This window comes from Heterocephalus glaber, unplaced genomic scaffold (genome assembly GCF_053883595.1).
Source record: "Heterocephalus glaber isolate CG9 unplaced genomic scaffold, H.glaber_assembly_v1.0 deba00000613, whole genome shotgun sequence".
Taxonomy (NCBI): domain Eukaryota; kingdom Metazoa; phylum Chordata; class Mammalia; order Rodentia; family Bathyergidae; genus Heterocephalus; species Heterocephalus glaber.
Window position 1 is genome coordinate 3,900,407 of NW_028258152.1, and position 27,821 is coordinate 3,928,227.

The 27,821-nt window shown below is 35.5% G+C and overlaps 1 protein-coding gene across 11 annotated transcripts in view; it reads left to right on the top strand.

Annotated features, from left to right (window-relative positions):
- The window catches only part of Lrba (LPS responsive beige-like anchor protein), a 711,450-nt gene that overhangs the window by 541,111 nt on the left and 142,518 nt on the right, over positions 1 to 27,821 (top strand). For all 11 annotated transcript variants that reach the window (XM_087205721.1, XM_087205722.1, XM_013067222.3 and 8 more), the window contains 2 exons: positions 16,765 to 16,905; positions 17,885 to 18,004. In XM_087205721.1, the coding sequence (XP_087061847.1) occupies positions 16,765 to 16,905; positions 17,885 to 18,004 (261 nt within the window). The remainder of the gene's footprint in view (positions 1 to 16,764; positions 16,906 to 17,884; positions 18,005 to 27,821) is intronic.

The following is a 27,821-nucleotide window of genomic DNA, read 5'->3' on the forward strand; positions in this document are numbered from 1 at the left end:
TTCTGTTTTATACATGAGTATAATTTCAGATAAACACATAAAAATCTATATTTTCAATTTTCCTCCGTTATAAAAAAGAACAAAGAAGCTAAAGTATAGATAATAATACTAAAATGATTTACTTCTTCATGGATGTAACAACATTCGTAGCTGTGTAAAGAACAATACTTTATGTGTTTGGAGTAAATTGTTCCTCTATTTGAGCCCATTTTTCAAGAGAGATGCTGAGTAGAGTCTCCTATTATTGTTTCTTTTTAACTCATAACTTAATTTCATTGCTTCTTTTTTAAATGAATTTTATTGGTACATTTTAGGTATACAACATAATGACATTCATCATTGGAAATTTGCACCTTTACATAATCTCTCTTGGTTCTTATTTTTTCCCCCTTCCCCTGCCCTCTCTTCAACCCCTCCATCCCTCCCTGTTTACGAAGACTTTGTTTCCATTTTGTTCATTTTCTCATATTAATTGCATTCCATTCTTTCCTTTCCCCCACCTCTCCCACTTCCCCTTCCCCTGTGCCCCTTTTCTTCCTACTTCACATTATCTAATATACCTTTTAGTCCTTATTTACACTTTCAGTTTCTCACACTAGAGAAGCTATTCGGTACTTACACATGTGTGTCCTATTTATTTCATTTAAGAGTATCACCTCAGTGTGCATCCATTTAGCAATAAATGTCTCTTAATTTTTCATTTTTTAATGCTGAGTACACCTCTATTTTATATTAAAAAAAGAACACATTTTCTTTATCCAGTCTCCAGTTGATGGCCAGTTGGGCTGTTTCCAAGTTTTAGCTATTACAAATTGTGCTGCTGTGAACATGGGTGCACATATATCACTGTGGTATGATTCTTTTAATTCTTTGGGAAAGATAACCCAGCAGGGGGATAGCTAGGTCAAATGGGACTTCCAGTCCTAGTTCTTTGAGGTATCTCCATGGTGATTTCCACAGTGGTTGCACCAGTCTACACTGCCACTAGCAGTGAAGCAGTGTTCCTCTTTCCCCACAGCCCCGCCAGCATTTGTTATTGGTTGATTTCATGATTTCTGGGGTGAGGTGGAATCTCAGCGTCGTCGTCATTTGCATCTCACAAATGGCCAGTGATGTTGAACATTTTTTTCATATGTTTATTTGCTATTTCTAATTCTTTGAGAAATGTCCGTTCATTTCAGATGCCCATTTTTGGATTGGGTCTTTAAATTTGGGAGGTCTGATTTTTAAAAATTCTTTATAGATTCTAGATAGTAGACCTTTCTCTGAGGAACAGCAAGTGAAAACTTTTTCCTGCATTGTGGGTTGTCTCTTCACACTGTTGGTGGTTTCTCTTGCTGTGCAGAAGCTTTTTAATAAGAAGAGATCCCACTTGTTGATTGTTCTAATTCATGGGCAACTGAGGTTTTGTTCATAAAATCTTATCCTGCACCAATATCTTCAAGAGTTCTACCTAACCTCTGTTCCAGCTCATTCAGCATTTCTGCTTGAATATTTAGATCTTTAATCCATTTTAATTTTAGTTTAGTGCGTGGTGAGAGATATAGGTCTAGTTTTAATTTTGGCAAGTTGAAACTCAATTTTTCCAGCACCATTTATTAAAGAGGCTATCTTTCCTCCATTGAGGGTGTTTGGCTCCTTTGTTGAAGATGAGGTGGCTGAGTGTGTCTGGAATTGTTTCTTCATCTTCTAATATCTTCCACTGGTCCTCAGGTCTATTTCTTTGACAGTACCATGCTATTTCTATCACAGTAGCTTTGTAGTATAGTTTCAAGTTGGGAGTTGTGATACCCCCGGCCATGTCTCTGTTGCCTAGAATTGCTTTTGCTATTCTAGGTCTCTTCTTGTTCCAAATGAATTTTTTAATTGTTTTCTCAAGGTCTATGAAGTGTGCTTGTGGGATTTCAATAGGATTGCATTGAATCTATATAGCAGTTTTGGAAGTATAACCATTTTCACTGTGTTGATCCTTCCTACCCAGGAGCAAGGGATGTCTTTCCATTTTCTGATATTGTCTTCAGTCTCTCTTTTGAGAGTGCTATAGTTTTCAGAGAAGAGGTCTTTGATTTCTTTCATTAGGTTGATTCCTAGGTATTTCAGTTTCTTGGATGCTATTGTGAAAGGAATTATTTGCCCTATTTCTCTCTCAGTGAGTCTGTTGTTTGTGTAGAGGAAAAGTATTGATTTTTGTGCATTGAACTTGTATTCAGCTACTTCACTGAATTTGGTTATTAAGTCTAGAAGACTTTTGGTGGAGTTCTTGGGGTCTTCTATATACAGTATCATGTCATTTGCAAATAATGACAGTTTGACTTCTTCACTTCCTATCTTTATTTCTTTCTCTTGTCTAATTGCTGTGGCTAATGTTTCCAAAACTATAGTGAACAAGAGTGGTGATAGTGGACATCCTTGTCTTGTTTCTGATTTGAGTGTGAAGGATTTCAGTTTTTGACCATTTAGTATGATATTGGCTGTTGGTTTTTCATAGATGGCTTTTATCAGATTGAATTAGAGACCGTCTATTCCAATTTTTGTAGCGTTTTTATCATAAATGCATGTTGGATTTTGTCAAATGCTTTTTCTGCATCTATTGAGATGATCATATGGTTTCTGTCCTTGGCTCTATTGATAATAGTGTATTACATTGATTGATTTGCGTATGTTGAACTATCCCTGCATCCCTGGGATGAATCCCACTTGGTCAGGGTGTATGATCTTCTTCATGATCTTCTCCATTCTATTTGCCAGGATCTTTTTAAGGATTTTTGCATCTATGTTCATTAGTGAGATTGGCTTATAGCTCTCTTTATCAGTTGGGTCTTTGTCTGTTTTGGGGATCAAGGTGATGCTTGCTTCCAGGAATGAATTTGGGAGTATTGCTTTGCTTTCAATTTCACTGAAGAGTTTAAACAGTAGTGGCAGTAGCTCCTCTCTAAATATCTTGTAGAATTCAGTAGTGAAGCCATCAGGACCTGGGCTTTTCTTAGTTGGCAAGTTTTTAATTACATTTTCAATTTCATTTATTGATATTGGGTTGTTTAGAATTTTTAGGTCATCTTCATTCAACTTTGATAAATTCATACATATCTAGGAATCTGTCCATTTCTTCTGTGTTTTCCGTCTTATTGGTGTATCGGGTCTCAAAATAGGTATTGATGATCCTCTGGATTTCTGCTGGGTCTGTTGTAATTTCATCCTTTTCATTCCTAATTGCATGGTTTGGGGCCTTTTCTTTCCTTTTTCTGATAAGGTTGGCTAAGGTTTTTTCAATTTTGTTGATTCTTTTGAACAACCAACTCTTGGCTTCATTGATTTTCTGTATCATTCTCTTAGTCTCCCTTGCAATGATTTCCACTCTGATCTTTATAATTTCCTCCCTTGTATGAGCATTGGGGTTGTCCTGCTCTTCTTTTTCTAGAAGCTTGAGATTCAGCATCAGGTTGTTTAATTGGGCTCACTCTGTTTTCCTAATATGAATGTTCACTGTTACGAATTTCCCTCAGAAGACTGTTATTCATTGTGTCCCATAAATAATGATATGTTGATTGTCATTGTCATTTAATTGTAGGAACTGCCTGATTTCTTCTTTAATTTTCTCTGTGAGCCATTGGTTATTCAGAATTGTGTTGTTCAATTTCCATGTGTTTTATAAAATTCTTGCAGTTTCTTTTGCTATTGATTTCCAATTTCATCACACTATGGTCTGAACACAGGGGATAACTTCCCTCGCACTTACCTAAACATATTCTATGAGCGAGTATGTGGTCTATTTTGGGGAACGATCCGTGTGCAGCTGAAAAGAATGTGTATTCTGATTTTGTGGGGTGGAACACTCTATAAAGTTCATGTTAAGTTCATTTGTTCAAGAGTTTGAGTTCTAGTATTTCACTGCTTATTTTTTGTTTGTTTGATCTATTTGTGACAGTGTGGTATTGAGGTCCCCCACTACTGTTGTATTAGTGTTTATTTGATTTTTCATGTCCCTTAGTATTTGTTTTATATAGTTGGGCGCACTAGTGTTTCGTACATATATATTTATGATTGTCATCTCTTCCTCTTGGATTGTTCCCTTTATAAGGATGTAGTGTTCTTTTTTGTCTCTCTTAATCAGTGTTGGTTTGAAATCCACTTGATCTGCAAAGAGAATAGCTATTCCTGCTTTTTATCAGGTTTCTGTTGCATGGAGTATTGTTTTCCACCCTTTAACTTTCAATCTATGAGTTTATTTTTGAATGAAGTATGTTTTTTTGTATGCAGCATATTGTTGGATCTTGCTTCTTGACCCATTCTGCCAAGCTGTTTCTTTTGATTGGTGAGTTGAGGCCATTCACATTGATAGTTATTACTGATACATATTGACTTATCATTCTCAAGACTTTCTTTTTGTTGGAGTCTCCCTCTTTGCGTTTAATTTCTTGTTGTGCCAGATGGATTCATTCTGATGGGCTTTCTGGGGTTGTGATCCTCATTGTCTTCCTAGGATATTGTCCAAAATTTTTGGAGTGCTGGTTTGGTCTTCATGAAGTTCCCAAGATGCTCTTTGTCATGAAAGCATCTTATTTCTCCATCAATTTTGAAAGATAATTTTGCAGAGTACATCAATCTGGGTTGGAGGCTGTTTTCCTTTAGGGCTTGCAATACTTCACTCCAAGCTCTTCTTGCCTTGAGGGTTTGCATTGAGAAGTCTGCTGTGATTCTGATGGGCTTTCCTTTGTATATGATTTGTTTCTTTTCTCTCACTGATTGTAGAACTTTGTTTTTCTGTTGGGTTTCTGGAATCTTAACTATTATATCCCTATGTGTAGATATTTTTGATCAAGGCTAGTTGGTGCCCTATATGCCTCCCTTATCTCTGTGTCAAGTTCTTTTCCCCTGCTTGGGAAGTTTTCTGCCATCACTTCTGTGAACAGTTTTTTTTTGTCATCTGTACTCTCTCCTATTTCTTCATTGACTCTGATCAGTGTTATGTTACTCTTTTTGCATGGTTTAGCAGCTGCTGGATTGATTTCTCATTGTCCCTTACAATTTTAAAGCAATTTTTCTTTTCCTGGTCACTAATGGCAGTCTTATCTTCTATATCTGAAATTCTGTCCTCACATTGGCTTATTCTGCTGCGTAAACTTTCAGTGGAGTTTTTAATCTCCTGGAAATCTGTTTGTATCTGTTTTATGGATTCCATTTGTTTCCTGTGTTAGGATTCCATCATGTTCCTTAGCTCCTCTATTTTTTTTTTTAATCTGTTTCCTCTCAGATTTATTAGTCATGTCTTGCACTGTGGGCACAATCTCTGTTGTTGTCTGAGAAATTATTTCTCATTTCTATTCTTCTAGATCCTCTTTTGTTACCAGTTCAGGGAGTCCAGGTGGTTGAGTATCAGATTGTTCCATCTTGTTTTCTTTGGGGTTGTTTTAGGTGATCTGGAAGTCTGGTTTTGAGAGTTGTTTATGTGCCTTCTCATTTCAATGGGGGGAGGGGGGCAGTCGTTTGCTACTGGCAGCCACAGGGCTCACCTCCTCTGCGTTGGGGGCTATGGTAAGGTGGCCTAGAAGGCTCCTCAGCTCTGGGTGTGGCTCTGCTCCTAGGTGCTTGGAGTGTTGGTACGGTGTCCAGGAAGGCTCACCTCCTCCTCGGTGCTGGGGGCAGCTCTGCTGAGATTTCATTGAAGATTCAGTCTGTAATTGGCTGCCTCCAATGCAGAGAGAGATGACAGAGAGGCACAGCAGAGCAGAAACAGCATGGCATGTACAAGATAGCAAAGGCAACAGGAGGGCTTCTTTCATTTTATTTCATTGGTATAGCTTGTTAGAGTTCTTCAGAGAAACAGATCCAATAGGAAATAACTGTATCTGTATCTTTGTATCTACATCTAAAATGATATTTACCTGAAAGCTGAAAACCCGGGAAAGTCAGTGGTGTAAATAAGGCTATGTCCAAAGAACTGAGAACAGAATAGCTCATGGCTTAAATCTCTATCCAGAGCAAGCGAGAATGAGATGAGGTGTCTCAGCTTCAGTGGCAGGAAAAAGGGGAGGAATTTCTTCTGCTGCCTTTTTTTCTGTTCAGGCCTTCATCCAATTAAACACTTCCCACCCACTTTGGAGAAGGTGATCCACTATACCAAATCTACTAATTTGAAAACTAATCCCATGTGGAAACGGACAGAACACTCAGAAGTAATGTTTATTCTGGGCACCCTCTGGCCCATTCAATTTGACACATAAAATCACCTGTCACTTCTGTTTGTGTTTTGTGAAAGCATGTTTTCTCAGTTGGTGAAGGAAAGTTAGCAATCTGTATACTGAACAGGGACTTTTTGTTTTATTTTTATAGAATTTTATGCTACATTTTAAAAAACCTTATATTGCAGATACAGACTAGAGCCATGTCCAGCTGTTACATGCAGTGGTCAGCGCCACCAGCTTCTAAATCAGAGCTTTATGGGTTTATGTGTAGTCTTTATTAATATTAATTAGCACTGTCCCATAATCAGATGACTACATTTAATTACCTTAACAACGGATAATATAGTTGTAGAGGAAAAGCCCAATAAAATATTGATTTAAGAAAAATTGTAGGGTGGCTGGGGATTTAGCTTAGTGGTTCCGGTGCCTGCCTCGCAAGCGCAAGTTCCTGAGTTTGATCCCCAGTACCAAAAAAAAAATACTGTGTATCATTATATATGTGTGTGGGTCTATTTCTAGATTCTGTTTTATTCAAATGATCTATATGTCTTTCCTTACACCAACACTGCCTTGATTACTGTAGCTTTAGAAGAAGTCTCAAAATTAGGTGCTAAATGTCTTCCAACACTGTTTTTGTTTTTGTCTTTGTTTTTAACTTTTCTAGGTCCTTTGTACTCCTACATAACTTTTAAATTTCAATATCCAATTCTTCATTTATAGCAAGTATACACAGACTTGAATTTTTATATATACTTTGTGTTTTCTAATCCTGCTAAATTCAAGTACAAGTTCTAGGGGCTTCTAGAGATTTCTTAGTATTTTCTCTGTAGATGATCATTTCATCTGCATATAAAGATTTTACTTCTGCTGTGCCAATCCTATCCTAGTTGTATCATTTTATTGCCAGACTATTTTGGTTGGGCCTATGTTTCAAAGTTTAATGGACAGATAAAGGGTAAGTACATCTGCCCTTGTTCCCCACCTTAAGGAAAAAGCATTGTATCTCCTCCATTTATATAAGGCATTCTCGCTGGAAGTATGGAGTACATGTCTTTTTTTTTTTTTTTTTTTTGGGGGGGGGGTACCGGGGATCGAACTCAGGACCTTGTGCTTTTGAGGCAGGAGCTGGAACCACTGAGCTAAATCCCAGGCCCTTGGAGTACATGTCTTTAATCTGTTGAGAAGGTTCTGTTCTACTTCTAGTCTCCTGATAGCTTTTACCATAAACAGCTGTTGAATTTAGTCCAATACTTTTTCTCCAACTAGTGACAGGATCATATGGCTTTTTCCTTTCCTCTGTTTAAATGATGACTTTTGGGGGTGGATCTTCCAATGCTGAACCAACACTGCCATCCCTATAACAAAACCAGTTTCTACATCCTGCCGGATCTGACTTCTAATAGTTTGTTTTGTTAAACAAATTTCTATCTATGTTCATACTTTTTTCTTCTGTTATCTTTATCCAGTTTTAGGATTAGCACAATGTTGAGTTCCTAAAATGAGGCGAGAAGTGTTCCTTCTTTTTTCTGCTTTAATTGTTTGATATAATTTATCCGTTAAAATGTTTATGAGCCTGCTGTTGTCATATAGGTAGGTTTTCAAGCTAGGAATATACTTTCTTTAATAGGTACTATTCAAATTTTATATTTCCTCCAGAGTTAGTTTTATTAATTTGTCTTCCCAGGTACTTCTGAGAAGTTGTCAAATTTATTTCAAAAAAGATTTTTGTAATATGCTTTCTATAGCCTTTTAAATTCTGTAAAATCTGTGGTAATATCTCCTAGTTCTTGATATTGTAATTTAAAAAATGTATAACTGATATTGTGTAACAGGAAGAAAAGGTCTAAAAGAGCAGGGGAAGTGGGAGGGGTAGGGGAAGGGAAAAAAGGGAAAAGAAGAATATGAGAAGAGTTAAAAAAATGGAAACAAGGTCTTTGCAAATAGGGAAGGGTGGAGGGGTTGAAGAGAGGGCAAGGGAAGGGGAAAAAAAATAAGAACCAAGAGACTCATGTAATGGTACAAGATCCCAATGATGAATGTAACTGTATTGTATACCTAAAATGTTCCAGTAAACTTAATGGGGAAAAAAAAAAAAAGAAAAAGGGTAGGTCTGAGGATTTAGCTCAGTGGTTCTGCCTCCTGCAAAAAAAATAATAATAGTAAAACCTAACATTTTATAACATCATGCTTGGGAAAGTGAGGTGAGCTTTGGTAGTACTTGTGAATCTAATAGACGTGTATGTTCTGCCTCATCTTCCCCTCAGTGCACGAGTCTGACGGTTCCAGTCTTGCCTAGCTGGAGTCTCCAGCCTGCTCACTCTCTCAGAGCCGTAGTCAGCACAGCCCCGGGGGTGGGCTCTGGGGCCGGACTGTGTTCGTGGTCCACTTTTCAAGGTGTGCGTGCTTCAGCCTGGGGCAGGACAGGTTATCACTGACCCTTGCTTGCCCAGAGTGGGGTTTTTCCAGCAGTACAACTGCCTTCAACCCTGGATCATTTGCCTGTCACATCTCTTGTTGAGAGAAATGAACTCCAAACCTGTTATCAACATTTACTAGTTATTTGTAGACCTGAGGCTATTCTCAAGCCATTGGAATTAGTAGAATCCCTTCTATTACAACTGCGGTATTATTTGAGGTTATTGTTCTAAGTGGAATCCATTTACTCCTGAAAATCACACACTCTTCAGTTTCACTTGCCCAACAGTATTTTACATCACCTTGTTTGTTATTTGGAGTCTCTTTGTAGTTTTAAAACACTTTAAGTCCCTTCTAGTTTGGTTTATTTTGGATTTTGGGGTTTTATTTTTGGTACCGGGGCTCAAACTCGGGACCTTGCGCTTGTGAGGCAGGCTGCGGAACCACTGAGCTAAATCCCCGACCGAAGTCCCTACTAGTTTAAAACATGATGCAATTCAGATTCTTGCCTACGTATTGAAGGTTTTATCCTGTCCTACTTTACATCTAAGTTTTGTATTGAGATTTAATAGTTTTTCTAAAATGTAAATAGTCTAAAAGAGAAAATGCAGCAACTCTATGTATTCATCTTTATAGACCCTGAGCTCTCAGTCCATTTATAATTGTGATATTTTATTACATTTTATCTATAAATCATTGAACTATTTAGAGCAGTTAGCCCAGGTTTAAGCTAAACAGTGGACACATAATTTCCCTGCTTAGGATTGAGCCAGACAGAATAAATATACCATTTCCCAAGTTGGAACTAGTTGGAACTAGTCATATTCATTTGGCTTTCAAGGGAAATGGAGAAGGACTTTAAAAAAATAAGTATCACTCAAGTAGATTCTGATTTTATGTTTCAACTTCTAGAAGCTGGATGAACATTGATCTTCGTATTACTAGTGATTCACTTTTAAAAAGCTATAATAAGTTATTTGATGTAATGGTCTTAACTTTTGTTTAATAGATTAATTTATCTACAAATGGGCAGACTTTGTTATATCAGCATTAGGTCACTTTAGTGTTTATTGTTTTCATAATTAAAAACATTTTTGTTAATTATCTTTGAATTTTTAGGATTATTTATTCAGTTCTTCCAGACATTTAGCTTAGCACTGGCATTGGGTTGTCAAATTATGTTTTATCAATTTATGTGACTTTTTGAAACTTGAATAAAAACCTATATAGTAAGAGTCCCAGTTATTACCTATAACTGAATAACAAGGAACAATGAAGGCATCGCTACCTATCTACAAATCCGAGCATTTGAAATGATTTAGATTCTGTGTAGGCACAGTAGGTTTACTAGAACACTTTATTTTTTCCAGGATGCATTTGTTAAATTGAAATGATATAGTAGTATGTATTTAACATACTTGAAGAGAACATGTTTTCAAGAGATTAACAGTACTCAATCCCTGGTACTTGAAACAAAAGTCCTTAGTGTTACCTCTAAAAGCCACAGTAGCGCACTGAGAATTTTTTTTTCTTGACAGTATTTAAGTCCAGGATATATGAAGACAAATAGGGAACCATCTCAACCATACACTGTTGCATATAATGAAGTACCCTAAAAGCAAGCTTGTGTAAAAATGCTGATCAGGCTGCTTGTTATACGTGTCACTTAGATAAAAGAGCTGATAGAATTGAAACAAGATAGTTGCACACCATAACATTGGCAATGTGGTTAAATGACAGAGCCGATTTGTTTATTTTCTTTACTAGAAGGGTAAGGGAGGAAGGCAGTGAGGATGTAACCGTTTTCTTTAAAAAGATTTGGCAACACAGAGATGAAAGGCTCTCTTTGGGTTCATGGCTGTGGGTATACAAATATGAAAGTTAAGATAGAAGTAAGGCAATCAAAATTGATGACAATACCTTTTCTGTTCACTTTTCAAAAAGTTTTTTTTTTTCACTCATCTTTTTCGGTGTTCCCAAGATTGACTGTCTATCTAGTTTTTTTAATTGTAAAGGCTTCTTCTCAAGTGATACCCACAGACATTTTAATTAGGAATAAAAACTTTAATAATCTGTCTTAGTTACTTGTCTGTCATTTCTGAGACAAAATACCTGACACCCAAAGTTAAGAGAGCAAAGGTTTATTTAGCTCACAGTATGTAGAGGTTTCAGTCTATAATGGCTGGCTGCAAGGTGGGGTGGCTTGGCAGATGGGCATTGCAGAGGAGTTCATGGGCAAGCAGAAGACAGCAAAAGCAAGCAAGCAACGGACCTTAACAGCATCTTTCTGACCCTTATATTGTATGCAGGCTACTGGGATTAGGGTGGTGCCAAAACAATTAGTGAACTTATTCAGTAATCACACACCCTTGGTAAAAGCATCACATACCCTAGATTCAGCCACCTCTCAAAAAGCCCTGTGACTGCCTGAGGCTTTGGGGGACATCTAGACCCAAACCATAACCAATACTTTTTGCAAAAGGGCATTTAATCTGAAGCTCTCATGAGGACTCTAATTGCCTTACAAGTTTAGCACACAGGCCAAATCTTTCTAGACCTGTTGATCAGTTTCGGTAGTGGTAGCTTCAAGTCTTGCTCATGCCACTTAGTAGATAACCAACTACTAATAGTCACTTCTCTTTTTCCAGACTCAGTTTTTTCACCTGCAAATTGGGGGTGCAAATAGGTCTGTATATTGAATTGTGACAATAATGAAATGATTTATGTAAGACTCTTAAAACATTTCCTTATAGCCACCAAGTTAGTGGCATTGTCATCAGATAGAGTGGCTCCTTTGATCTATATCATATAGTTTGTTTTTTTTTCCTGGAATGTTTCCAAACCAAATCCTTAGTTACTAATCAAGAATAACCATATTTTATGATGTAACATTCCCTGATAGTACATCCTCTTCCATCCTCTGAATTTGAAGGTTTTAATTTAATGTGTTCATGTAAATCAGATACTTCACATTTAATTAACAGGATTCTGTCCTTTGTCCTGACATTCTTACACACCTATAAAAAAGCATAGATTCTGTAATTTTTATTATCTGTTCCTCACTGGTCTTCTACCTTCACTTTTCAGTGACTCTTTTTCCAGTATCTCTAGGCCCACTGTACTTCCTGGGAAGATAACATGATGGAAAACCTCTGTCTTTGTATGATCACTTAAATGGTATCATCTGTCCTCATGGAGTTAAAGGACGTTTCCAGTTTCCCAATCCTATCAAATGAAGATGACGTCGGCAGATAGCTTTGGAACTGTCATAGGATTCTTAGTAGAGTTGTAGTCTTGCAGTTTTTCCTCTTCTGGACCCCTTCTCCATCCAGTTTTGACATCTCTTCTCCACTTCTCTGTATCCCGAAAAATGTATCATCACAAAATATTATTCTTTAGCATTACCAAAGCCCCTGTTTATGGATGTTATGTTCCAGAGTTATGTGTTTCTTTCATTTTAACCCTCTTCCCTTCCTCTCGTCTCTGAATATTGGAGTTTTAATGATTTTTTCCAAAGAAAACCTACAAAGATGTGAAAAAATCTTGAGACTTGTAGATTTTAGAAATTTGTGAATTCAAGCAAATCTTTGCTGTGTACAATTTCTGAGATTTTTTTCCTATTCTCTGTACCTTCTGTTTTTTTTTTAATTCATTAAGTTTTTTGGAACATTTTAGGTATACAATACGATGACATTCGTCATTGGGAACTTGTACTTTTACATATATTTTGGTTCCTAATTTTGTCCCCATTCGTCTCCTCTCCCTTCAACCCCTCCACCCTCCCTATTTACAAAAACTTTCTGTTTTTTCCTCTCCTCACATTTATTTTATTTTATTTTATTTTTAACTATAGGCACAATCCAGTAGTTTGAAACTTCACATTGAAAGACTGGTCTAAATTATAGCAGTTTGGCCAGGCATGGTGGCACATGCCTGTAATCCCAGCACTCAGGAGACTGAGGCAGGAGGATCACTGCGGTTCAAGGGCAGCCTGAACTGCACAGAGAGACCCTGTCTCAGAAGGCCAAAAACAAAATAATAGTAGCAGTGTGTATCTGACTCTCAGAAGGAAAGGAGTTAGAGTGCTGGGGACAGTGGCAGCACCAGCAGCAGCTATACTCACTGTGTTCTTTTGGGCCACGAGCTCTCCTCAGCACCTGCTACATATGTTACCCTTTCATATCACCTGTTAAAGGAAGATCATATTTCAGAAATTAAAATTATATGAAATTAATTTAAACAGCTTATAATGTAACAGCTTTAGATGAATAAAATGGCCTGACGAAGGGAATTTGACTACTAGGTTTGAGTCCCCTAGACTTGAGTTAATTTATGGCCTAGAGTACTGTCTCAGTCAGTGCTTACTAGAGAAACAGATATAACACAAGATATACAAATACATAAGAATTCACAAGATTGGCTTACAGTGTCCACCCACAGAGTCAGGTCTGGAAGCGTGCAGAGGTTCTGTCTGCACCCTGGACAGCCAAAGGATCCAGTCGAAGGCCTGGAGCTCACAGTAGCATCTCATGCCAGTCCACATCAGGAGACTGACGCATGTGTGCTGGAAGCTGAGAGCCTGCGCTGGAAGCTGGGAGACGACATCCAAGCTGAAGGCGAAGACTGAAGGTCCTCCGAAGACACGGAGTGCTCCTTCTTGGTTTCCCTTTTATACCGTTCAGACAACAAGCTGCCCTAGGCTGGGTTTTCTGTCTTCAGTAAATCCCCTCAGCCACACTCAGAACTATCCTGATCCGATTTAGTGGGGCTTTTCTTAAGTTGACACAATCAGTTAACTATCTGGGCGCTTCACAGTGATTATTTTGGCTTTTCATACCAGTTTGGTTCTCATGCTTTTAAAAAAATATATTTTCTTTATTCTAAATTCTTATTTCTTTGATATTAAATAGTGCTTCTGTTGCTAGTTGTAATATTCTAAATGGTAAACTATTTTATTCTGTATGAGTAAACCTCTTTTTCGTACTGTTGTGATTGATTTTTTTTAATTTTGTAGATTTTAAAATATCTTATTTAATTCTATTTGTCAGCTCTTTGTAGTGGCTAAAATTATTTTTCTACACTCTAGGGCTTCTCATATTTGCTTGGATATGATTTTGATTTATACCAGATTGATAGTTCCTAATCAATACTTGTTTTTTCCCAAGAATTTATGACCATTTTTTATTTTCTTCCTTTAAAATTTTGCTGATTCAAAAAATATATACCCTGTCGAGTTTGTTAGGTTGTACAAAGAGATCAATGTAAGATGATAGTGCCTGGCATCTTCCTGAACTGCCTAGCAATTGTTACTCTTAGTATACTGTATAAGCAAGAGGAGCCATCAGCATTTACTTTTAGTTCTTCTGCAGAGATGAATAAACATCTTAAAATGCTGATTTAGACAGTGTTTTTTGAATCCTAGGATGCACTTTGGTGTATGACTGACTCTTGCTTAGTTAAATGCTTTGCAGCATTATAACATAGTTGGATTCAGCTCATCTTTTAAAGCAGTTGTCAGAAAAATACGGGCCAGCATGGTAGAATGTATTAGCTCAATACATTGTCTCCATTTTATTATGAAGCTGCTGAGGAAGCTGTGATATACAACACTGTCATTACAGATCTATTGTTAGGATGGTTCCACAGTCTTCTTTGCACTGCCATTAATTTATAGCAGTAAACAATATGTAGCCTTCCAACTGCAGCAAAGCAAAATCTTTTAATGAGGTGGATGTTATTACCACAATAAATCAGAGCTTTCGTGTAATGTATAATTCAATGTGTGTATTCCCACTGTAACTTCTCTGAGTAAGCTGATAGTGTATCATTGTCATTGCACAGCTCTACTGGTCTTTTTTTTAACCTTCTTTTATTTGGGGACTTCTTTTTTTATGCTTGCAAATAAATGTGGTATGTCTTGATAGCTGTCTTATAACTGGCTTCAGAAACCAACTGTAACAATAACAGCCAGAATCAATACCTGTTTTCTACCTACATAGATCTTTGCATGATATCATTTTTTTCAGATGCTAGTGAAATCAATTCTAGTTGGTTTTAGCATTATATTCAAGAAACATGATTCTATAACTATTGATTTTGGGGGGGTAGGGAGATACTCATTTGGAGAATAATAAAAATGGGAGCAGATGAAGTGAATGCTTATTATGCTGCAGATGTTACCAAAGGAGCATTGATTCTGTTTTTAATTCAAATAATTTGTCTTTCAGTGATTTTATTTCTTTTCTTTTGCATGGCTCAGTCTTTAGGGACAATGACTAAAATACATTTAGAGGCCTTATACATTGGTTCTGTAACAAAGAAAGAATTCTGGGACTGAATTCCTTCTTAACTGGCATACATTTAGTTAGATATAATTCTTTTTTATAGACACTAATACTTTAAAAGATGACATTTTAAAATTAGTATACTGTAACATACACTTAAAATAGTAATTAAGATTTCTAAAAAATCTATTAGTAAAGTTTAAAAATGGGTTAAAATATTGATTAGAACCAAGCGACTGAAAGAGAATCACGTCAAAGGTAAAAGTAGTTTTGATAAAAAATACCTAACAAAATCGCTTCTCGGCCTTTTGGCTAAGATCAAGTGTAAAAATACCTAACAAATAATTTCAGAAAGGTAGCCGAAAGATGAATTTAAAATGTTGCTTAAAAATCCTACAACATAAAAAGCAGTTAAAAAATTGGTCTGAACATTGCTTCATTGTCACTAGAATATATTTGAATATATCCATTTTAACCCTATCTATTTTATTTATTTTTGTTTAGCATTTCCCCTGTGAGTAATCAGATACTTTCTTAAAAATGAGAGGAAACTCAGAGTATTTCATATGTGATGTAAAGCAAAAGACAGTTCTATATCCTCCTAAAGGAAGTAATCTTACATTAATCTGTTTTTCAGTGAATTTTACTTGTATTTTAAATAAGGACTAGAAAACTACTAGAGGTTAGAGTTTTTAAGAGAATGAATTGCTATTTAAAGCAGCTTATCTTAACATTCTTTGAGCCCCAGACACATTTGAGAATTTCAAAAATACTCTTTCTTCCTTAAGAAAATGTACACTTTCATAATCACGACACACAATTACCTACTACGTAATGGAGTTCATGTATCCCTGAATAATAAAAGCAGCAGCAACAGTAATGAAACCAACTAATATTTATTAGGCTTCCATCTTAAATCTGTGCCAAGCAATATATTGGGAGCTTTACAAGTAATTATTTTTTTTCAAACTCTTTTACCTTTGTTCTAAAAGATCATGTTAAGAAAAATAGTATTCATAGAATGTAATTAGGCATGATTTGTGGGAGTTTAATATACTTTCTCATAAGTTTCTAAATGGGTATTACTATTATTCCAGTGAGCCTGGTTTTTTACTTTGTTTTCCTGCTTCTGGGACCCTTGCTGTAATATTGTACTGTTTTTCAGTAAACTGATCAGTTGTCTATCACTCCTTTTATGTGATATATATATATCGTCATGCAGACATGTTTGTAATCCTCTAATTTCTGGTTTCTCTTATATTAGTAGAAATTTCTAGTTATGTCTTAATCCCTTTTCTTACAGTCTCTCCCTTGCAACTCCATTTCACCCTTCCCCAATCATTTTCCATTCTCTTTTCAAAACTCATTAGGTGTCAGTCTACCTGCTTAAATATTCTGTTTCTGATTGTTGCTTCTAATTCATGCAGTACAGTTTTATAGGCACTTTCCAAAGTATTGAATTACTAATGTTCACTTTGGGAATCTTCATGAGATTGCTACAGACTGATTAAAATTCCCATACAACAGAAACTAAACCAATAGAGAAGTTCAGGTTTACCCACCCAGTTACTCATGTGTATGTGTAACCTGTTTTGAAAAATAAATGAGTTTTTCCAACCATTTTTTAATTTAATTTAAATCCGTGTTTTAATTTAAATAGTACCTTTTTTTATTTTTAGGCAAGGTCTCACTGTGTAGCTTAGGCTCACCTTAAACTCAGGTAAGCAACTCTCCTACCTCAGTCTCCTGAGTGCTGTTAGTAGTACATATTTTTAGATTTTACTTTTGCGCCTTCTAATAGGATAACAGAAGAAAGGAAGAAATAAAGGATGATTACATTTATGTTTCTTGTTTTTTGTTTGTTTTTATTTGTCGTTTGGCAGCCAATAGGAGCTTTGAATCCAAAAAGAGCAGCATTCTTTGCAGAACGTTTTGAATCATGGGAAGATGAACAAGTTCCAAAGTTCCACTATGGTACTCATTACTCAACTGCAAGTTTTGTTCTTGCATGGCTGCTAAGAATAGTAAGTTCCGTTAAAATAATAAACCATGACTAAATAAATTCAATGTTCTAGAGAATTGCAATGATTAACAATCTGCAGCATCTTGTTTGAATGATAAAATTCTCTTGAACGATCGTGGTTCTAATTGTAAGTACCTCTGTCATTTAGGATGTATTTTATATTATGATAGAATTGCCTTAAAAATGTTTCACCTAGAATTGTATGGATTTTTCCCTTAAATTGCCTCTTTAAATGATTGTTGATTTATCACACTAATATAAGTTCTTTTCAAATGGAGTCCATTAAAATAAGAACTAAATAAGTATAGTTTTTTGGAAGCTTCAGTTGCCCTAAGTAGAATAATGTGTATCTGTAGATAACCAATGCTGTAGTGTATTGATAATATATTGGTTAAAAAAGAAATGTTTCTATAAAATTGAAAGGTTATTCATCTACTACAAAGTAATTTCTTTTGGAAAGCATTAGCAGCATATCATTAATTAAAGCTTGTTAGAAGGGTATGGGCAGACATAAATCCTAGAAGTAATTTATAGTGCTTAGCTAATTTCAAGCAATTATCACTAATACGTATTTAAATGTTCTTTAACTAGAGGAGGCTTTTAAATCTTACAAACATTTTTCTTCTTTTAATCATAAATTTAGTATTTTGTAATAACAAGAAATTTACACATTGCACTATTTCCTTCTGCTGTGAAGAAAATGCCTCTAAGCTCTGTCTGAATGTTATTAATAACTTGTTCTTAGAAAGGAAGAAAATGTTGCAAATTCCAAATTTTGGAAGTATTTAGAAATATTCCTTCTGGGACAAAAATAATTTATGAACATTAATATAATAATTTAATACAATTCCCATTCTATTCCTGGTTTACATTAGTAGCTGATGCCTGTTAGTAATTAGAATATTTAGATGTAAACATTTATAAAAAACATTTTTATGCATGAGGGAACATATGGAATTTTTTAATTGTTTATTTTTTAGGAACCCTTTACAACTTATTTCCTAAATTTGCAAGGAGGGAAATTTGATCATGCAGATAGAACTTTTTCGTCAGTTTCCAGAGCTTGGCGAAATAGTCAGCGTGACACATCTGATATTAAGGTACAGAAATGATTTATTTTACAGTGTGTTCATTATTCAATGAATATGCAGAGTCTCTCTCCTCCAGGACACTCATTCACAGAGGATGATGCCTTAATTAAATATTTGGCCAAGAACCATCGTATAGAATTTCTGTCTCCATTTTTCCTTTGTGCCTGTCTCTACTTGCTTGTCTATATCCTGAATGTTTGTCTCCTCCTTGCCTCCAGTTGTAGAATTTTTTTCCCTCCTCTTTGGAACCTTTTGTTGAAAGAAAAATAGAGAAATGTGGATATAAGGGATATAAGGTAGAATGCTCAGTGGAATTCCAAACTCAATAGATACACTTACTGTAGACTGGAAAATACTATGAGAAAAAGCTCAGGGGTATATATTTAGAAACATCACATTTCTGCATTCTGTTTACTAACATATTTATTGTACATATTAATAGCATTTAGTGTGATATTTCCATACATGTGTACAGCATGCACTGATCAAATCCAGCTTCCCTCTTTTTGCTCCCTCTCCTGACACAAACACCATCCCCAGGCTTCAGTAATCACCGTTCTATTTTCATGTCAGCTTTTAAGCTTCCACACAGAAGCGAGAACATGTAGTACTTGTCTTTTTATGTCTGGCTTAGTTTCATTTAACATAATGTCCTTTGTTTCCATCCATTTTTCTGCAAATGCCAGAATTTTATTCTTTACAGCTGGATCATTCTCTATTGGGTATACATGCCACATTCTCTATATCCTTTCATCTGCTTATGGGCACTGGGCTCATCCCTCTCGTAGCTATTGTGAATAGTACTGTGATAAACATGGACCTGCAGGTTCCTCCTCAGTGTACTGTCTTCGTTTCCTGTGGCTGTCTACCTAGGAGTGGGATATAGTTCTAGTTGTAGTTTTTTGAGGAACCTCCATGCTATTCTCCATAATGGATGTACTAATGCATTCCCACCAACATTTCTTTTTCTTCACTTCCTCACCAGGATTTTTTTTTTTTATTATAGCCATTCTAACTGGAGTGACATAACTCTTTTAGTTTTGGTTTACATTTCAATAATGGCTAATGATATTGAGCATTTTTCTTTCATTTATTGACTAATTTCTTTTGAGAAGTGTCTATTCAGATCACTTGACCATTTTTTAATTGTATTTCTTGTTTTTCTTATTGTTAAGTTTTTGAATTCTTTGTATATTCTGGATCAATAGTTGGCAAATGTTCTATTCTATAGGTTGTCTCATTACTGTTGATTATTTCCTTTGCTGGACAGAAGCTTGTTTGTCTGATATAATTCCATTTGTCAATTTTTGCTTGTTATTTGTGCTTTTGGGGTCTTATCCAGAAAATTATTTGCCTGTAACAATGTCAGTTTTTTTCTGTATAGGTTGAGAACACTATCTCCACCCACAGCATTATCATCTTTTCCTGCTCTTGGTTCTGATTCCATGCCTGACTCTGCATAATCAAGGACCACGTTATTGCTAAAGGAAAATATGAGTTCTTACATCTAGGTCTTGTGGTGTAGCTCAGTGGTAGCCTTCTTGCCTGGATTCCCCACCACCGCCACCATCACCAATCAGTCAATCATCAATAAAATTTTAAAAAGTCTTTTATCTGTATACATATTCACTACTGTAGAGTATTGAAAACTTTGTTCAGTAGCTAATATAATCCTCACTAGACTTTTACTTCTACCCCCAGCAGTACAAAAATTTATTTTTTGGCATAGTGTCTCTTTCTGTAAGGAAACATTAGATGCCTTTTAGTGCAAGCAGCTATGCCTATGGTTTTGAAGTTTCTTATAGTTGCATAAAGGATGTCACCTATACGTAAATAATTATACCTTATGGCAGAAAATAATAAGTTCCAAGGAGAAATAATAGAGTACAAAAGAGGAAAAGCTGCATTACTAAAGTGTAGGTTACCATGGGGCACTGTAAATATTTTCAGTAATAATTACATTACTCACTTTTAAGTGTCATTTCTTTACACCTTAAAAATATTTAATTGTTTTAATTTTTGTAGAGTACAACATTGCCCATATCATAATACTCTACTGAAGAAGATTCCCTTGTATGCAAATTTTTTACATTAGGGTATCTTTGGGATTTTTTGATCTTATAAATTATGTAGTCCAAAATATTTTTAGAATATTATATCATCTTTAAGAATCATCAGTACAAAGTACCTTGTATGTATGACAGCATCACAAAGAAACCCATCATTTTATGCAATAATATGCACCAATAATTACAATTTTTCAAAATGGGATTGCCTATAATCCCAACACTGGGAGTCTGAGGTAAGCAGATTACAAATTGGAATCCAGCCTGCACAACTGAGCTACTCAGTGAAACCTGTCTCAAAATAAAAACAAAAAGGGGCTGGGAATATAGCTCAGTACTAAGGCTCTGTGTTCAACCCCCCATCAAAAGTTAAAAGATTAATAGATAATTTTGAAATAGATAACTAGGCAAAAGTAAATACGAATAGTTGAGATTTACTAATTCTTGTTGAATTCTACCTCTAATCTCGATTCTTTTAACTCTTGAGAAGTAATGATAAATATATAATGATATTTATATTATACTGTATATGAAAACAGTTCACTTCAAGTACCCCATTTTTAAAATAAAATAACCCAAACAAAATAACAGAAACATTAAAAAAAACACACATGATTTTCAACTTGCTCTTTCTTTATTTTTCTCATTATTCTTGTTTCTTCACCAGTAATAAGGACTCAAATGCATTGCCTTTTCCTTTGAATGCCCCAGCAGGCTTTAACAACAGACTCTATTATTACAGGAATACAAGAATTTCAGTCCTTGTTATTATGCTATTGTGATTTCTAGTTTTCTAGCACCATTACTTTGGGCTCTTATATGAAGAAGCAGAGTACAAGGATAAGGGAAAGGACGTTTCTGTTTTGTTTTTGCAGTAGAATGCTGCTTTGTTATGTGCTGTGGCCTGGAGCTCTTGGCCTTAAGTGATCCTCCTGCCTCGGGCTCCTGAATACCTACCTGGGACCACAGGCATGTAGCACCACATCCAGTTTAAGGGAGAAGTTTTTTCAGAATATAAAAGAAATTAAAGCTTGAAGTGTCAAGGTCACGGGAGCCTGCTCAGAAATATAGCTGAATTGTTAAATGTCATTTCAGTATGTTCAGAAATTGTCTGCACGACTAACTTTACTGAAACCTACTTATTCTTCTAGCTAAGATGTATATTCTCCTTCTCCACCACTCCCAAACCCACATCCAGAGTGATGTTGAGTCAGGCATGGATATTGATAACCAGTTAATTCAAGCCCTACAACTCAGGCTTTCAAATATTTTGAAAATTGTACTATTTATGGATGGATGGAGATATATATATATAGCGCCATTTAAATAGATTCCTGATAGTTCATCCTTCTAAACAGAGGGACTTAATCATGCCTCATTTTTGTTTATTTTTTCCTGCTTCTTTTTAAAGTTTTCCATTTTGATATTTTAGAAAGCATATTTAAAATTATACAATAAAAATAAATGTATAAATACTAAAATTCTATAAGAATGTAAACAAATTCACAAATAACATTGTATTTCAAGTGGAATCATTAATTATAGTCTTATCATTATTTGCATTGTCTTCCTGGAATTTCTGGAAATACTAAAGACACTCTTGAACAATAGAGTGGTGCGATACGAAGATGGAGTTGTAGAAATGACTTCATTGAGTGGATTCTAAGGTGTGCCTTGCCTGGTTAATGTGGTATATAGTTATAAAATGTTTTTATGGCATTTTACAAAAATGAAATGCTTTGAGATAGGTAGAGGATTTAATTACTTTTTTCCAAGAAAGAAAATGTAAGAACAATATAACCTTTCTAGTACAAAACTCTTTTTTACTAAGGAGGAAGTTAGTACAGTATCTTATAATACCTGTTTATTGTATTCAACCAATACTTGGAGAATGTTAGTTTTTAAAAGAAAGGGGTATTCCTATAAAATACAGGTTAAATATTAATTATTTTTATTTCAGAGAAGAAAGTCTCACTAGCTTTTACAAAAGCAGTCTGTCAATTTTAACGTGAGTTAAGCTTTCAGAAGTTTTTGAGATCATTTGTTTTCTGTCTATTTAATTTCAGATCTAACCTTTCAGTGATACTTTTTCTTCTCCCTGAAGGAACAGTTCAGACTGGTTCTTTAGGTTCATGGTGACACTATTCAATAGAAGTATACTGCAGATGACAAATGTAAGCCACGTACATAATGTTAAATTTTCTTGAAGTCATGTTTTGAAAAGTCAAAAGAACCACATGAAATATTAATGATGCATTTTAACCTATTTAAAATATTATTTTAACATATAATCAGTATAAAATAATGAGACGTTTTATATTTCCAACACATCTTTTCTGACTAGCCACGTTTCATGTGTTCAGTCACCACTTACGGCTGGTGCCCTCTGTACTGGGCAGTACACACTTGGGGCACTGTTTTGGAACCGCCCCAAGAGACAGCTTCAGAAAAATGTCTTCATCCTCTTTGAGCAGCAGTGTTTCTGGTGTGTACTTTATCTGAATATGAACTGGAAAACAGTAGCTATAGTATGTAGTCTTGAGAACTGAAATAGAAAGTAATAAAATTGGTTTGGAGAATCTCTACTGTGAAGTTTCAAAATCTTCAAGAAAGGACTGGAGATGTAGCTGTATATAGAGTACTTGGCTATCATATGTGAGGCCCTGGGTCTAATCCACAGTACCACAAAATAACAACAATAATATTAACTAATAATAATGATGTTGATAATGATGCTGATAAATCCCTTGTAGATTTTATTTCTAGTCTTAAAAATTAAATATAGGAACTAAGGTTCAGAATAGATAACTCTCTTCAGCCTTAACTTTGAATTTTTTTTTATTTGGTACCGGGGATCGAACTCGGTTCCTTATGGTTTCGAGGCAGGCGCCAGAACCACTGAGCTAAATCCCCAGCCCAACTTTGAATTATTATGATTAAATTTTGTGGAACAAATCACAGACTCAAAGCTTAAATCCATTTCACTAGGCAATCACATCTAAGAATTGGGCAAACATAGAAGCCTTTTCTAAGCAGTTCATAGTCTCTGATTTTTACCCTTCTCTTGAGGCAATCTTTTTTTCAGGTACCCTCTCAGTAAGTTCAGTTTAATAGCTTGGTCAGTCTGACTTGCTGCAGTGTAAACACTTTCATTTCTATAGAAATGATTAAAAATCAGGATTAGAGAGTGGGAGGAGTTTAAATGGTACCTTAGTTCATTACTCAGGAATGGTGGCAGTAGTAAATGGATCTACAGTGGAGATTATTTGAGAACCATATTTCACCACAAGCTTAAAATTTATTATGATAATTTACTACTAAAATATAATCTGTTCTTAAGGTAAAATTAGAGTAAAAGTTTAGAGGAACCCTAAGATAGCATTTGAAGTGGTTTTTTTTTTTCAGTTTATCCACTGTCAGTCCCTTGGTGTGATCCAATATCAAATGTAGCACAACTCTGTTACCTTCAGTGGGCTTTTTGCACTAGAAGAGAATGTGATAATAAAACAAATCCCAACAATTGAGCATAATAGATAACTGTGTTCTGAAATGAAAAGGGAGAACAAAAAGGAAATCTAAAGCCAAGTACAAGGAACTTTTACTTTGTTGGGAGGACCTACTTTATTCTACCAACCACCAGTAGGGAGACACTTTCTGGGTTTGAAGCAAGCCTGGCATAAACAGATTTTGTGGTTTTAAGAGATAACTGTGATCAGTGCTGATAGGTGTATTACAGTATGGACAAAAGTGGACGCAGAGGACAGACTGTTAGTCATTAGGCAAAAGACAGTGGAAGCTTAAACAGTAGTGGCAATGGGGCTACACAAATGTGGATACACTCACACATATTTAGAAGGTAACTGTTAGGATTTGGTGATGGATTTTTAAGATGAGAGAGGAAGAGAGAGATTATGTTTGGATTGGAGAACACAGAATAAAAAGCTTGTTTTATCAGCACACAAATATTTAGCTCCTTCTGAGAACTTAAATACCCCCAAACACATTTAGTTAAGCTAGTCTTTATTGATTATTCACTATATGTTATATCTAATAGAAAGCAGGTGGTGTTGAAATGCTAAGATAAACATGGTTCTTACTTCACATTTCTCTCTAGATGAGAAAGACAGGTATACGTAAGACTATTTTTAACTATACATTAGATTCTGACAAGTGCTATAATAAGATATAAACCAAATGAAATTATGGCTGAGGGAGGTGGGATTGCAGTGACTTCATAGAATAAGTGATTTTTGAGCTGTATCTTTAAGGATGCAGGGGAGTTTAGCAAATCTCCCAAATTTATGTCTCTAGCCTGTACATTCCTTCTGATATCTGACTCCCTCCTCAACAGTTCCATTTGAATACATAAATTGTATCATAAATTGAACATGTTCAAAACCAAATTCTTTTTTTTTCTTCTGCTCACAGCCTCTGTACTCTGAAGTAGTACCAAGCAGAACCTTCATTAAACTTTTAGATGTACTTGGACTTTTTTTCCAATGAACACAGGATAAGTTGTGGAAAAACATAATGCTGTGGTTTGGATCTTTTAAAAATGTTTATTAGTACATTGGGCTGGGGATTTAGCTCAGTGATTCTGCTGCCTGCCTCGCAAGCACAAGGACCCAAGTTCAATCCCCGGTACCAAAAAAAAAAATGTTTATTAGTACATATTTGCCATACGTAATGATTACAGTCATGGGGAGTTGGTACATGTGTATAACACATCTCAGTTCTTTTTATGCCTTCACATCTCAATTCTTTTTACATCCCCATTATTTATTTCCTCCCTACTTCCTGCATTTCTAGTTTTCCTTCTCCCTATTTTGTATTATCTTTTATTTTGCTTTTTAAATTATTTTTACTTTGAGTTTCTCATATATTAGAAAACATGTGACAGTTACGCTTGTGTATCAGATTTTATTTTATTTAATATTAGAATTTCAAGGTGCATCCACTTTTCTACAGGTGACTCAAACTTATCCTTCTTTATAGCAGAATAATACTCCATTTTGTGTGTATATATCACATTTTCTTTATTCCTTTATCTGCTGATGAACCTATAGGCCACTTCCAAGATTAAGTTGTTGCAAGTTGTGCTGCTGTAAACACGGCCATGCATGTGTCAGTGTAATATGATGTTTTTGACTCAGGAAGATTCCTAGAAGAATTCCTATTCAGCTGGGTTGAAAGGAATTTGTATTTTTAGTTTTTTGAGGAATCTCCAAACTGATTCCCATAGTGATTGTACTAGTTTACATTTCCACCAACCCTGCAGTCTCATCAGCATTTATGATTTGCTTTCTTGATGACAACCGTTCTTTGTGGAGTAAGGCAAAATCTCAGTGTTGTTTTAATTTGCATTTCTCTCATGGCCAGTGATATTGAATTTTTTTATGTATTTATTGGCTATTCGATCTTCTTCTGAGAAGTGTCTGTTCATTTCAGTTGCCCATTTTCAAATTTAAATTCTTGATCTCCATTCTGTGAAACCTACTCCCCTCATAGTCTTTCCTGTTAGTAAATGGTTTCCCATTGAGAGTAGAAGCTGAAGCCCTTAAAATTTAAGATTCAGTATATCTTAAACCTGCTGCAAAATCCTATTACTTTTTTTTTATTTTTAAATTTTTTGTGTGATACTGAGGATTAAACCCAGGCCCTTCACACTGAGCTACATCTCCAGCCCTTTTTATTTTTTAATTTTGAGACAAGGTCTGACTAAGTTGCCCAGCCTGGTCTTCAGCTTGTGATCCTTCTGTCTCAGCCTCCTAGAGCCTGGTTCTATTACCTCTTGGCCACTTTTTTTTTCTTTCTGTTTTCCCTTTGTTCACTCTGTTCTTAGCCAGTCCAAGCTTCCTTGGTGTTCTTCAAGTACTCCAGATATTTTCTCACCTTAAGGCCTTTGCTTTTATTTTTCCTTTCACTTAAAACATTTCCTGGAGATATTCTTGTGGACTCATTTTTCACCCTTTTCATCTCTGCTCAAACGTCACCGTCTCAGTGAAGCCTTCGGTGTCTTTCCTAGAGTTACATTCCTTACCTTATGCATTTTGACCTCCTGATTTCATTTTTCTTCATGTAAGTCACTCTCTGACATATGTGCATTATACTTATTCTTTGGTTTATTATGTTTTATCTCACTGAAACACTGAGTCCATGAAAGGATAAATTTAGGACTGCTTTCCTCATTGGTTTAGCATTATTGCCTTGAATCGTGCCTGGAACATAGTAGGCATTCAATAAACTGTTTATTTTATTTTATTTTATTTTTCAACAAACTGTTTATTAATGATTTGGTGAAATGAACATTATTCTGAGCAAGAAAAATGACATGAACAACATTCACAGAAAATGCTTGACACCTTGCAGAATGCTTATTGGTCTGCTAATTAGTTTTATGCTATTGAGTATTGAAAACAGGCAATTGAGTATAATATGAAGACCTTTAGTAACAGTTTGAAGATGTTTGGCTTAGCTCTAAAGGTTGATTCAGCAAAAGTTTTCAACAAACAGCCAGATAATAAGTATTTTTTTGCTTTGTAATTCTCGTGATCTCTATTACAGCTAAACTCTACCCTTGTAGCACAAAAGCAGCCATGAGCAATATGTAAACAAATGAATGTGGCTGTATTCCAATAAAATTTTATTTACTAAAAACAAGAGTCAGGCCATGTTTGGCCCATGAGCTATACTTTGCAGTGACCAGCTATAAAAGGCAGTGAGGAACCACTTAAGCTTTTTGAGCAGGGGTACAACAGAATAATTCCTGTTTTAAAAGAAACAGCCTTTGGCAGTAGCATGGGAATAGATCCCAAGGAAAGAGGATGAGAGCCAGAGTTAGGGAGGAATGTTAGGAGACTGTCCTAGACAGTTACAAAGAGAAATGGTAAGAACCTCAACTACTTAGGACTTCAGGGATGAAAGCCGTTCTCCAGGATGTAGGTTTGGTTGGCTATAGGAACGGATGGGCATACAGATTTTCTAGGCGTGAAGGAGCCTAGGAAGGGTAGGGAGCTGATTTGTGGAGAGGTAAAAGTAAATCCCGGTGGATATGTGCTCCACATGGGGTGGGGCTGCTCCTGTTTTACTTTGAGGGTGGGATTTTCTGCCTATATGAGCTAGTAGCTGAAAGTCATAAATTACCAAGAATCATTAATAACTCCATTTTCTACATTTTAAACAATATAGGTGGAGTTGTAACTGTTACAGTTTTACAAAAGAAGTACATGTGGACATAGCGTGAAGAGTTATATCTTGGATATTCCATTTAAAAACCTATTTTCATAATTAATCGTGTCATGGTGGTGAATGTAAAATTTATATTGTTATGAATTATTAGGGCAGTAAAGTATTCCATACTTCCCATTAAGTAAATAGAATGCAGTTAAATCCTAAGAGATTGCTAAATGAAAAATTTAAAATACATGCCTATGCAGTAATATCACATGAATTAATTTAGCTCTTAAAATTAACCCTTACGAGTTTGAACTATACATGTGTATGTTAAATAATAATACAGAATGGAAGTGATCATTGAATAGTTTCATTTGTGTCTTGTGAGATTTGTAAAGCACGAGACCTTTGACTTGCCCTCTGCTACCTTTGAAATCCCAGGGGTCAGCAGTCTGAAGATAAATTAGGCTCCATTCTCCCAGCAGCACGTCTCTTACTATGTTAATCCACTCCGAGGATGATGATAGCATTAATGTTAGGCCCACTTGTAAGAAAGTGTTTAATGACAATTAATAGAACATAATTTC